Below are 13,232 nucleotides of genomic sequence, written 5' to 3'. Positions count from 1 at the left end.
TATAAACGGGTCAGGACCCAACCCCCCGCACCAATGGTATTTACATCATCAGCTCATCTGAATCCACAAACTGGAACAATCTGTAAAGAGTTCAATAAGCTCCTGGATTTTCTAAATAAAATGAAATTCACACCTAGACTAAATGTTTTGTCCAACTTCAGATATTTGTCACGTTTTAAGAGGAGATCGAACCCACAAGAATCTAATCCGAGTCTCTGAAACTCAAATGGTTTATTTTCCTCACGCTGCTGATTGTTTCTCTCAGCAGGTTAAAACTCAGAAACCCGTAGACATCTCCACAGCAACTGGTTCAGGTGCTGGACCTTAAACCTGCTTCCTCAGCGAGTCGACAGCAATCGGAGCAGCGAAATTATTATAAGTTTTATCTTTGGTTGGCTCAATTAGGGATGATGATGTCGCTGCGGAAAAGTTCTTGTTGCAATTTAGTCGCCAAAATGTCTCAACTGCCACTTCAGTTGTTCTTAGTTTGGTCTCAAAGTCGAGGTTTCGTAGAATGTATGCTTTTGACAAATGTGCGCACGAATGTGCGATGAGCCGCCGGTGGAATTCTCCGGTGGTTCTAAACAACGCTGCAGGAATTCACCTGGAATGTCTGCAAACATTCAGGCCCTGTACACACGTACCCGGGTATCCCAAAAAACAAAGATATTTTTATGATTTGGCAAGTGACATCTACATCCAAGTGAAAATGTCCGGCACCAAAATCGACTTTTTCAAAACCGTTAAAACCATTAGTCTTTATGAATTCTCCTCAGTCAACATGCTTGTAAATAACTGGGATTTTAGGTTTCGGTTGTTTTTCCCAAGCTCAGTAACTGCTCTATGTGAAACCCCACAGGGACGGTTGTACCCACCCACCACCTTATTATTCCACGCCCAAGGAACGTTTTTCGTCGATGACGCTGACGATTTAGGGAACTACCGCCACTTACAAGCTTGGTATGATGAATGCTTTTCAAAATGTCCTGGATTTTTTTCTTGCTGGAAACGAGGTGGTGTGGACCCAAGTTACTTTCCTAGATGGGCGGGGGAGGAGCTTTGGTTTTACAAAAACCCGGCTGCTTGCATAAACTAAGAATCTTTGGTAATTGCGACCATCATAAAACAGTAGAGGTGGGAAAAATGATCGATTCTAAGATGCATCGCCATTCAGCCGTGCATGATTCTGCATCGATGCAGCAACGTGACAAAATGAGATTTTCTCTCCATGTCTATGTCTATGTTGTTTATGTTCTGGATGCGCGAGGACAATAAAGTTTTGAGTTTTTACAACTGCTTCTGGGGGCTGAGTTGCATTGACATGCGCACTGCGTTGCCCTAGCGTCAATTTAAAACAAATGGCGGACAGGGATACACGGCGAACATTACCAGTAATCAAAGAAGCACCCGTTACATTTAAATCAGATGTCTGGGCTAATTTCGGTTTTGGGATCCTGGATGTGAAAGAATCACTTAACACAGTCTTTGTTTACTATTTTTAAGTTCAGTAGTATTCTACCTAAAGGCTGCTCTACCGAAAACATTATTTCTTATATTATTTAAGTAATTATAGGCAGCACACTTTAAAAATTGTTGCTGACTATAGTGAATAGATGTATGTTCTGTTTTTCAGAGATATCGAAATAAAAAATAAATTGAAAACTATTCTACTGCTTTTATTAAGTAATGAAAAATTTTGTGTGAAGAATCGTGATGCATTTCAGACTCAAATAGAATCTTTAGGCAGATAATCAGAATCGGATCGAAATGTGAGGCAGGTAGAGATGCACACCACTATTAAACAGACGTGCATTTGTTGTGAAGGCGCAGCAACAATTTAAACTGCTGGACAAAACAAAAAGTCATCTTTTTTAACTCTTCCAGAGGTTTTGGGACCCTCAGCTTCCAGACGGCGCTGGTCTTTGGATGTAAGAAGTTAATTTTTAATTCATTAACGGTTTAAAGCTTTTTGTTTTTAACTTTCAGGCACAAAACCCTTTTTGGTTTAACGAATGTTTGCACCCCGGCTGATACAAAGTGAGTCTCCGGGACTTTTTACACATCTAAGGTTTCCGGGGGACAAACCTAAACCGGCTTCGGGTTACAAATAAACTCTCAAACAACATTTCTCCAGCCTTAAAGTACTTGGTTTGTTCGTCCTTTGGACGCTGAGAGGAGAACTTTCATGAATAAAACAGGAACAGGAACAGTTCCTGTTTCCCGGCCTCGTTCCCACCGGAGTCCGGTTATAGGGAGCCTAAGTCTCCTCCCTTTCCGGTTGGCTCATGGGTCCCTGAAAAGAGCTATTTTCTAACCCGCTTTGCCTTACGCTCTTGATCACACATATGTTGTACTGCAATTTAAATGAAAAGTAATGATGGGTGTTTCGACCACGCCAGTCACGTACTTTGAGATTCATCAGCTTGTAAAAGTTCGTAATTAGCATGACTACCAACTAGAAATCGGCACGTTGCATATGTGACGTCACCACATAATCTCCTCATGACCAGAATCACCACATGACCAGATTTATGGTGGTTCTTTCCTCCTGTGTGACGTTTGCTGAACTTACAGCCATTTTCCCTCAGTTTTCTCCGTGTCTGGTTCGATGACATCACTTTCGTAAAGCACATTTGTTGTCCTGGACTTATTTTTACACAACACCTAAAATATCGTTTCCCCCTGTTCAAAAATAAGCTCGTTCTTGGTACCAAAATGTCTCTTTAAAATTCACGGACATCATATGTGAAATCCGTGAAAACGAGCGGAATTAGAAAATAGCATTTTTAGCCCCGTTGACTTGCATTCATTTTTTCGTTCTTCCGGGGACCCGTGGTCCGGAAGTAGATGGGCGTGACTTAGACTCCCTGTTTCTATAAGAGACTCTTCTGGGGTTATTTTTTTCATTAGAGTTGCAAAAAAATCTACCAGCCAAACCAAAGTGCTGCAGCATGACATGAAGATAAATATAATTTATGTTCTAGTCTTTTTCTACGATGCATAAAGTCGTGTTGGTTCTGCTCCTTGGGTACGTTTGCTTTGTTTCCTCCTTTGGCTTCGATGCTTTCAAGAAAAATAAAGAAATCCAGAGAAGTTTTAGTTTTTCAGAAAGTTTGTCCCAGTTTTTTTTTTTTTTTTTTACAAAGTTCTCTTCGTAATGAAACACGTCAGGATTCCCAAAAGTCTTTTTAAATATCCGCATCCATAACGGTTCCGTTTGGTCTGGAGTTTCGGGTCTCCGTGGAAACAGAATCTTTGGTTTGGTTGGATCAGAATTCCTTCCAGCAGGTGGATTTAGTTCGGATTTCTCTCTACATTCACACTAAGCCAGATAAACATTTAACCTGAATAAAATAATTTTACCTCAGATTTTAGTTTTAATTAATTTGCTTTAATTAATCAGTTTTTCATTATACATTATAAACAGCAGCAAATGTTCCTAAAACACAAATAACTGGATTTTAATGATCATTTCATTTCCTAATTAAGGATTAAAACTTAAAACTGTCTGAGGAGGTTTTTTTTTAATAAATGAAAAAGAAAATGTTATATTGATAAAAAAGTTATCGGTGAAAGTTTGTGTCGCAATGAGAAAAATTAAAACTTGTAATTAAACCACCTATATTATTATAATCATCATTTTGGGGAATAATTTTTTCTAATTTCTAATTTAATAATGTTTCAAATTGATTCTTTAAATTTCAAAGAACGTTTGGATTTTTTGAAATTATTAAATGGCTAAATATATTTTCCATTTTTAAACAATTAAAAGTTTAAAAAATAAAGATTTTTTAATGAGGTTGTTTCAACTCCAAATAACTAGATAAAATAAAAAATGTTCATTAATCCGAAGATCAGAAGGCTGAACGAAATTAAACTTGGTGCTACATGTAAACGCCGAGTCACCGTTTATAAACCAGTATTATTCTGATTTTAGCCTGAACACCCTCCAAGTGTTTGGGTGAGATTTATTTAGGGTCAGAGGTCATTTTTAACAATTTACATCAAAGACCTCAGAGTTTTTGGTTTCAGAATAAAACAACTTAGTTTTACCTTTACAGCTCGAAGCAAAATGAATTCTGGGCAAAAACCTGAACATCATCAGCGTAAAGATGTTGGCTTAGTGTGGAGGAAGAGGACAACAGAGACAAAAATGTTTAAAGGTATCTGACTTAATGCTGGGCTCCGTGGCTGAAAGGTCAAAGGTTAATCCACCTCGATGGACTCGCTGCTCTCATTCACTGGTTTGCACTCGTTGGGAAGTCGCTGGTGGCGGCTGAGCTGGGTTGCCTGAGTGAAGCTTCGGTCGCAGCGCTCGCACCTGGTACGTGCACACACACACACACACACACACACACACACACACACACACACACACACACACACACACCTGGTTAGTTTAGTAGCTTAAAGGTGACGAAGCGCAGAAGATGTCCTAAAATCAAACTTCAAGAAGACTCAAATCAGTTTGTGACAAACTTTTGGAGAAATTCTTAAACTTAGCAGCTTCAGAAAAAACCTTTAGCTTTTCAGGTTAAATAATAAAATCTGGATTTCTGAGGTTTGATGGTGAGATCAGAGCTTTGTTAAAGCCAACTAGTTCTCTGTCCTTCTGTAGGGTTGCTGGTGTCTCCATAGACATGAATTTGTGAACGCTCCATTGGACTCTGGAGAGCGCTTGCTAGGGTTATGTGTATTGGTGAACTTTTGGCGATACGATACATATCACGATACAAGGGAGACGATACGATGTATATATTGCGATACATTCAACCAGACATTAATAGCGATTTTTTTTGGACTGAATTTATTGTAGGGAAATTCAATAAACTGTCCAAACTGATACTTAACATGTTTAACATGAGTTATATGAACCATGATAGAGGTGTTTACATTTAAATGGTGGAGACAAAACCCACTGCACTGCTGCCAACTGGCGGTCGACGTTTGAATTGCACCAAAAGAAAGGAAAACTCAAATGTGTGCGTGTAAATTCTTCCAAAAATTTGATACACAGCTTTTGAATACTGATATAATATCGCAGGAAAAAAATATCACAATATATTGTGATATCAATATTACATCCCTAGACGCCACCATATTGGATCGGTCTCCTCACTCCATCCTTAATCAAAGCAGAGTGAGCCGGGTAGCGTGGTGTTGAAAACGGATCACGTGGGATTACTATTGACTTTTCTAGCCTACGTGATAGGATTTCATATTTTACTAGAATTCACTTGGTTTTTTTATTTTTATATTTTATAAATCATGGCATACCATGCATCTAATTTTGTGAAAAATCTTGATGAAATGTGTTCTTTAGTTGGGTAAGGACCTTCCTCAGGAGAAATAAATGTGCTGGGGGTGAAGGGAGACCCATCTAAGATGGCGGCCAGCCACTACGGCAACGCCAGTCCACGGGGCGTCTACGTATACATCTGTAGATGTTGCTGGGCTTCACCCTCCACCGTGGTTCTGATTGGATCTCCTCACACCAGAAGGGAAACGTGAAATCAAGTCCAGTTGCTTTTGTGACCCAATCAGGATAAGTGGGAGTTCTAGCGGGAAGTCCAGGATGAGCAGGGAACTTCAGCTCAAAGATCCGTAAATTTATATAAAGTTATGTTATTATTTAAATAAATATTTCTTCTTAATGGCGTTAGCAAGCCTGACTGGCTGTAAAGCAGCACTAAATACTTTAAGCTATAGATTTGAAACTGGTTTCAGTTCTTCTTGAGCCAGAAACTTGATCAACTTCACATCTCACAACGACCTGTAGCCCTCTGCTAACCAGAAACCACACTTAGCCGTTTTGTGGGACGAGTAGGTACGCTAGTGGGAGGTCTCTACATCTGTGTGCTGTTAACTATATATAGAAGCTAGCAGTTAGCTTAGCAGTTCACCAACCATCAGTAAAAAGCAGAAATTGAAGAACAAGTAGCTGAAGAAGAATTTAGCTTCAGAGGCATCATAATGGTGACCTGGCTCTGTTGCTTTATTTTAGTATCAGTTAGCGTGTGTTAGCATTAGCTCATGTTAGCGGTAGCTACAGGAGGCTGCGGATGATTATGACAGTTGTAATTCTACTTTCAACCAGTAGGAGGGAGAAGCAGAAAACTTAGTTTTATTTTATTTACACAAACATATTGTTTATTTATGTTTACTGTTCTGAATTCTAAAATCAAACATATCATCAGCAAACCTGAGCGTTATCGCCGCTGAAACTAAAACTCCGCCATGAAGGGATTAGTGAGATGAAAAGTATGTTTGTGAGGGATCCATGTCAGTGAGGATGAAGTGTTAAACATTAAACATGTGTGTGTGTTTGTGTGTGTGTGTTACTCTAACATCCAGTGACAGAACAAAGTGTGTGTGAGGCCCAGCAGATCCGCAGCTGTAATTGTTGCCCTGATCTTCACAACCTGACCGACAAATTACACTCACACTCCACCTGTCAATAATCTATCCAGCGGGCCGAGGAGGGCATTCCATCTCACACACTTTAACACACACACACACGCGCACACACACGCGCGCACACACACACACACACACACACCCAATAGGAGAGTGTCACTGTCACTTTCAATAGGAGCAAAGAAGAGAGGCAGCTTTTGTCTGGGTGGGGGGCATTAAATGTGTGTGTGTGTGTGCACGCGTGTGTGTGTGTGTGTGTGTGTGTGTGTGTGTGTGTGTGTGTGTGTGTGTGTGTGTGATGGCTTCAAAGGTGAAAACGAGTTATTGGACTCAACAGCCCAGAAACAGGACTAACCTGCTGCTAGATGGATTGGGGTGGGTTTGAGAAGGTGTGTGTGTGTGTGTGTGTGTGCGCGTGCGTGCGTGCGTGCGTGCGTGTGTGTGTGTGTGTGTGTGTGTGATATAATCATTTCAGAGTTCTGCTGCTTGAACAACACCTCCTACTTTATTAGATACACATTAATTGCACTGGGTCGGACCACCCTTTACTTCAGAACAACTTTAGTTCTTTATGTCATGGATCCCATCAGGTGTTCCTCAGAGGTTCTGGTCCATCCTAACATGACGAGTACCTCCCGCTCCACCACATCCCAAAGGTTCTGGACTAGCCTGAGATCTGGCGACTGTGGAGGCCGTTGGTCCAGTGATCTCATGTTCTGGAAACCAATTAGAGATGATCCGAGCTGTGTGACATGGCGCCATGATCCTTCTGGAAGCAGCATCAGAAGATGGGTCAGGGTTAGGATGCAGCTGAAATCCAGCCTCATCAGACCAGGAGAGGTTTTCCAAGTTTCTTCTGATCCAGTCCTGGTGATCCTGTGGGAATTAAAGCCTCCGTTTCCTGCTCTTACCTTATGTGGTCTTCTGCTGCTGGAGTCCACCTGAAGCAGCTGCTGTGGTTCTGAGAGAAGTCTGGTGCTTCCATATGATCAGCTGGTCACAACCATTAAGTCCATTAATGACTTTAAGACACCAGTTTGGGTTTCAGAGATGTTGGGCTTGTGATTCTGATAAAACCTGGTTTCAAAACTTAAACTCAGGTTTACCAGTCTCAGCGTGGTTCGTTAACATCGTGCACGAGGAGCTCAACCTCCTCCTGCCCTAAAGGTGGACTTTCCTGCTCTTAAATTTAAAAATCTCCACATCAAAGCTCCTGTGAAGCTCCTGTCACAGACACTTATCCTGCAGGACAAACAAAGACGGTTCTCCTGCAGAACAAAGAGCGGACCTGAGCGCGGGCGGCTGCTATCGACCGGCCACGCCGCTTCCTGACTGTCTCCTCAGCAGGGAAAAGTCAGGCTGAGCAGATTGTGCTGACAGGAACGCCAGAAGCTGCTTTAATCAGTTCCTCTCCAGGATCAGTGGAGTTTAAGATCACCTCTTATCTCAATCTGCTCCCAACGGGAACCAAACCAGAACCCATCGGGTCTGTTTATGGGCCGATGGAGACTGATGAGAGCGGACGGGAGCAGGGAGGCGTGGCAGCTTCGTTATCGTCCCTGATCCAAGATCAGATGTTTTACAGAACATTTTCAGGGCTGGTTCTGTCTCTAATGAAGCAAAAAAACACAAACTGTCCACGTTCTGAAAGAGAAAAATCTAATAAAACTAATTAGGATAGAATAGAATCAATAATATCTCAGATTATCTAATCTAATTAACTTTAATGCACCTAAAATAATCATCCTACTAGAAGCGTTTGTTCTGAAGGGGAACCAGAAGTCCGGAGGTGCAGTGAACGCAGCTTGATGCGTCTGGATGATTCGACGGTGCGTTCCAGTTGTCCTCGGAACTCGTTCTTCCAAGATAAGTTAGCCGTAAATTACGCAATGAACTTGGAATTGTGAGCTCGTAGGTTTCAGAAGACCCTGAGATCCCAAATGCAAAGATGGCTGCGGCCAGCGCTACCAGGAAGTAGTTATCGTCTTTATTTTTGTCTGATTTATGTGTTCTGTTGTCTTTCCTGTTGCTGTTTAACAGCACCGGTAAATTGTTTGTTGTTGTTATCAAAAGTTGCGTTGCTGAAAAATTCAACATTTAATGTTTATGGTTTTTACTTTTCCTGGTGTTTATGATTTTACATTAGATCTGTATTGTTATTCTGGCTGTATGTGGCGACTGTTGAAGGGCGTGTGACGCCATCATTTACAGTCAGGTCCATAAATATTGGGACATCGACACAAGGCTAACATTTGTGGCTCTATACGCCGCCACAATGGATATCAAATGAAACGAACAAGATGTGCTTTAACTGCAGATGGTCAGCTTTTGTTTGAGGGTATTTACATCCAAATCAGGTGAACGGCGTAGGAATTACAACAGTTTGCATATGTGCCTCCCACTTGTTAGGGAACCAATAGTAATGGGACAATTGGCTTCTCAGCTGTTCCATGGCCAGGTGTGTGTTATTCCCTCATTATCCCAATTACAATGAGCAGATAAAAGGTCCAGAGTTCATTTCTAGTGAGCTGTTTGCATTTGGAATCTGTTGCTGTCAACTGTCAAGATAAGATCCAAAGAGCTGTCACAATCAGTGAAGCCAGCCATCATTAGGCTGAAAAAAACAATAGAAACCTATCAGAGAGATGGCAAAAACATTAGGCGTGGCCAAAACAACAGTTTGGAACATTCTCAAACAGAAGGAACGCACCGGTGAGCTCAGCAACACCAAAAGACCCGGAAGACCACGGAAAACAACTGTGGTGGATGATCGAAGAATCCTTTACCTGGTGAAGAAAACACCCTCGCAACAGTTGGCCAGATCAAGAACACTCTCCAGGAGGTAGGTGTGTCTGTGTCAAAGTCAGCAATCAGGAGAAGACTCCACCAGTGTGAACACAGAGTTCACCACAAGATGTAAACCATTGGTGAGCCCCAACAACAGGAAGGCCAGAATAGAGTTTGCCAAACAAAATCTAAAAAAGCCTTCCCGGTTCTGGAACAACATCCTACGGACAGATGAGACCAAGATCAACTTGTACCAGAGTGATGGGAAGAGAAGAGTCTGGAGACGCAAAGGAACTGCTCATGATCCTAAGCATACCACCTCATCAGTGAAGCATGGTGCTGGAAGTGTCATGGCGTGGGCATGTATGGCTGCCAGTGGAACTGGTTCTCTTGTATTAATTGATGATGTGACCGCTGACAAAAGCAGCACGATGAATTCTGAAGCGTTCTGGGCAACATCATCTGCTCATATTCAGCCAAATGCCTCAGAACTCATTGGGCGGCGCTTCACAGTGCAGATGGACAATGACCCAAAGCATACTGCAAAAGCAACCAAAGAGTTTTTGAAGGGAAAGAAGTGGACTGTTTTGCAATGGCCAAGTCAATCACATGACCTGAATCCGATTGAGCGTGCATTTCACTTGCTGAAGACAAAACTGAAGGGAAAACTCCCCAGGAACAAGCAGGAACTGAAGACTGTTGCAGTAGAGGCCTGGCAGAGCATCACCAGGGATGAAACCCAACGTCTGGTGATGTCTGTGTGTTCCAGACCTCAGGCTGTAATCGACTGTAAAGGATTTGCAACCAAGCATTGAAATGTATAAGTTTGATTTATGGTTCTTATTCTGTTCCGTTACTTTTGGTCCCCTAACAAATACCCTCAAACAAAAGCTGACAGTCTGCAGTTAAAGCACATCCAGTACAAGTCAGAGCCCTGTCATCTACAGAAATACTCAGATGACTCTGCAGTTGTCGGGTGTATCAGAGATGGACAGGAAGCTGAGTACAGAGAGCTGGTGGAGCGCTTTGTGGCGTGGTGTGGAAACAATCATCTGACCTTGAACGTGAACAAAACAAAGGAGATGATTTTAGACGTCAGAAGAAACAGGGTGGAGTCAAACACTGTTTCCATCATGGGAGAAGAAGTGGAGGTGGTTGAGGAATACAAACACCTTGGAGTTCACCTGGACAACAGACTGGACTGGAGAAAGAACAGCGAAGCCGTTTACAAGAAGGGACACAGCAGACTGCACTTCTTGAGGACGCTTAGGTCCTTCAATGTCTGTAGCAAGATGCTGCAGATCTTCTACAAGTCTGTTGTTGAGAGTGTAATCTCTTCAGCCATCGTCTGTTGGGGTAGCAGCATCAGAAGCAGGGACCTGAAAAGGCTCAACAGCCTAATAAAAAAGGCTGGTTCTGTTCTGAGGACGACTGTGGAACCGCTGGAGGAGATGATGCAAAGAAGGATTCTCCAGAGAATCAAGAACATGATGGACAACCCTGAGCATTCTCTTCACAAGACTGTCCGACAATGGAAGAGTGTCTTCAGTCCGAGGCTTCTTCAGTTTGGCTGCAACACTGACCGCTACTGGAGGTCCTTCCTGCCAACAGCCATTGTAATATACAACAACTCTATGATGACTTGATTATTATTATTATTCTGAGCTACTACAGCAATCAATTTCCCTCTGGGATTAATAAAGTATTTTTGAATTGAATCTTGTTCGTTTCATTTGATATCCATTGTGGCGTATAGAGCCAAAAATGTTAGCATTGTGTCGATGTCCCAATATTTATGGACCTGACTGTAGTCGCAGACAAGACTTGGTTATTGTAGCACGCTAGTGGCGTCGCTGGAATGCAAAACGAGCCCGTTCGTTCATTTCATGCTGGGAAATTCCGAGTTCTGAGAACCATTGGAATGCAGCGTTAACCTGGACCTCTAATCTGGGTCTGAGCAGCCATCTTGGTCAGGGCAGAGATGATCGTAAACGTCTAGTTCGGCCCAAACAGTTAGAACCTTTCATTCATCTGGGGAAGACATAAAAGCTGCACCTTCTTCTTCTGCTCTCCTGATGTTTGACGTTTTCATCAGAATCAGCAGCTCCTCTGAGCGCTGAAAAGCTGCCAGCCACACAGAACCGGTTCCTCCGTCAGCTGGGCGGGAAAATGAAGTTTAGCGTTCCGTTGGTGACAAAGTGACGGTGGCAGCTTTAATCTATCGCCGCAGCGTCCGGACGGAGATAAGTCTCCGAGGCCATCGATCCGATAAAGATTTCTGACGCTGCTGTGTGATTGTCTTTGTCCTGCTCTGCCTCCGCTGAGACTCCGAAGTGCTGATGAAAAGGTTCGGGTTTCCTCTGATTGCTCATTAGGAACGCTGATTTGCTTCTGTTGTTGCCCTTTTTACTCTGTGATCTCTTGTTCCTCCTCCAAGCTTCACATCGATGACGGCTCGCTTCTCTCCGATTGCTTATTAAAGACGTTAATTTGTTTTCCACCCCTCGTACCGTTTATCCTCCTCTCCCGGAGTTCTTTCACTTCTCCGGACTCCAGCACCTCTCGGAACGCCGACCTCCTCCTCGTCCACGTGGGAATTCTCCTCTTCCGCTGATGAGATGAAGACGCTCCTGCTCATTATCAGACTGCTGCTCCTGCTGAGGACGTTGTCCTCCGAGGTCACCACAGCAGGCAGCCAAGAGCACAAAGGTCAGAGGTCAGAGTGGCCTCTAGAGCGGATTAAATCAGTCACATAAAAAAAAGTGTGTATAAAAAGTTTAGATTTATGTTGAATTTAAATAATTAATGATGATTTAATTTAATAATAACAATAAACAAATATAAATAAAGAGCTCAAAGAATAAAGTTTGATTATTTTAAAGTTAAAATTATCACAAGAATCCTAAATATAATTGCAAGAGTAGAAAGTAAATTCATAGAAATCAAACTGAACCTAATCTGCTCCGACTGGTTCACCCATTCCTGCTCCCGGAAAACATTCCTGTTCCATTTGAAGGCATCCAACACCTCCCGCTTGTCCTTGGGAGAGAGTCCGGTGTCCTGGTGTTTCTGAGCGATGGAGCGACGCTTCATCTGCAGCGACGAGGGAGCCGGTTCGGTTTGTTGCAGTGAAGAAGGCTCCGTTCCATCTAAACCCTCCTCTATGGACCCGAGCAGCTCCACCGTAGAACCAGGAGGAGCCTCGTCAAGAAGAGTCAGCTGAGGTGGTTCTGCTGGGGGTCGACCCGGGATCGACTGGTGGGATCAAATCCCCCCGGCTGACCTGGGAATGCTGCAGGATCCCACCAGACGAGCCGGAGGAGGTGCTTTTATTCACTCACTCAGTGTTCCTGGGCTTAAAGCTGAATCTGATCCTGAAGCTGCTGAATGTAACATCAGGTGTTTTTGTAGTTTGGACCATCACTTCTAAAAGCTGATCCTGAAACAGATCTGTGAGTCTGAAGCGTTTGAATCTTAGTGAACCCTGATCTGGGGTCAGATTTCTGTGTGTTGCAGCAGGTGGGTGGGGGTACTCACTGTTACTTACTTGAACGGCTTCTCTCCGGTGTGCGTGCGGATGTGGTTGTTGAGGGTGGTGGCGCCGGCGAACGCCCGGCCGCAGTAGCCACACTTGAAGGGTCGGTCGCTGGAGTGGGTCACCACGTGGTTCCGGAGCTCCGAAGGCTGGGAGAAGGACTGGGAGCAGTGGCCACACTGGTACGGTCTGAGAGGGCGAAACCACTTCATTCAGGTTAAAAGTCACTGAAGCTGCAAAAGCATTCTTCTTAAAAACGGTTTAATAAAACAGAATAAAATCAAATAGATTAAAAACACGAAAGTGGGATTAATTAGCTGGACTCAGATTATCAGACAAAAACCTAAAATTCACCTCTGTTTACTAAATAGATGTTTAAATATTTTATTTTGTAAAAAAAAAAACTACATCTAAATTCTAAGCTTCCAAAATCACCGTCAGCAGGGCCAGAATCAGAAATCGGTATCAGCCCTCTGATTCAGGATCGGTGTGT

General features: G+C 43.0%; 1 protein-coding gene across 3 annotated transcripts in view; it reads right to left on the bottom strand.

Annotated features, from left to right (window-relative positions):
* Window positions 1–4,073: 4,073 nt before the first annotated feature.
* Window positions 4,074–13,232, bottom strand: part of prdm6 (PR domain containing 6) — a 112,339-nt gene continuing 103,180 nt past the window's right edge. For 2 of the 3 annotated variants that reach the window (XM_070555624.1, XM_015960312.3), the window contains exons 8-9: window positions 12,752–12,928; window positions 4,074–4,321 (exon numbers count right to left, since the gene is read on the bottom strand). In XM_070555624.1, the coding sequence (XP_070411725.1) occupies window positions 4,207–4,321; window positions 12,752–12,928 (292 nt within the window). In that variant the 3' untranslated portion in view covers window positions 4,074–4,206. Of the gene's footprint in view, window positions 4,322–12,741; window positions 12,929–13,232 lie in introns of all 3 variants that reach the window. The other variant, XM_070555625.1, reaches the window with a different exon arrangement.

Source organism: Nothobranchius furzeri, chromosome 10, assembly GCF_043380555.1.
Source record: "Nothobranchius furzeri strain GRZ-AD chromosome 10, NfurGRZ-RIMD1, whole genome shotgun sequence".
NCBI lineage: Eukaryota > Metazoa > Chordata > Actinopteri > Cyprinodontiformes > Nothobranchiidae > Nothobranchius > Nothobranchius furzeri.
Note: the sequence above shows the minus strand (reverse complement) of the source record. Positions and strands in the feature narration are given on the sequence as shown.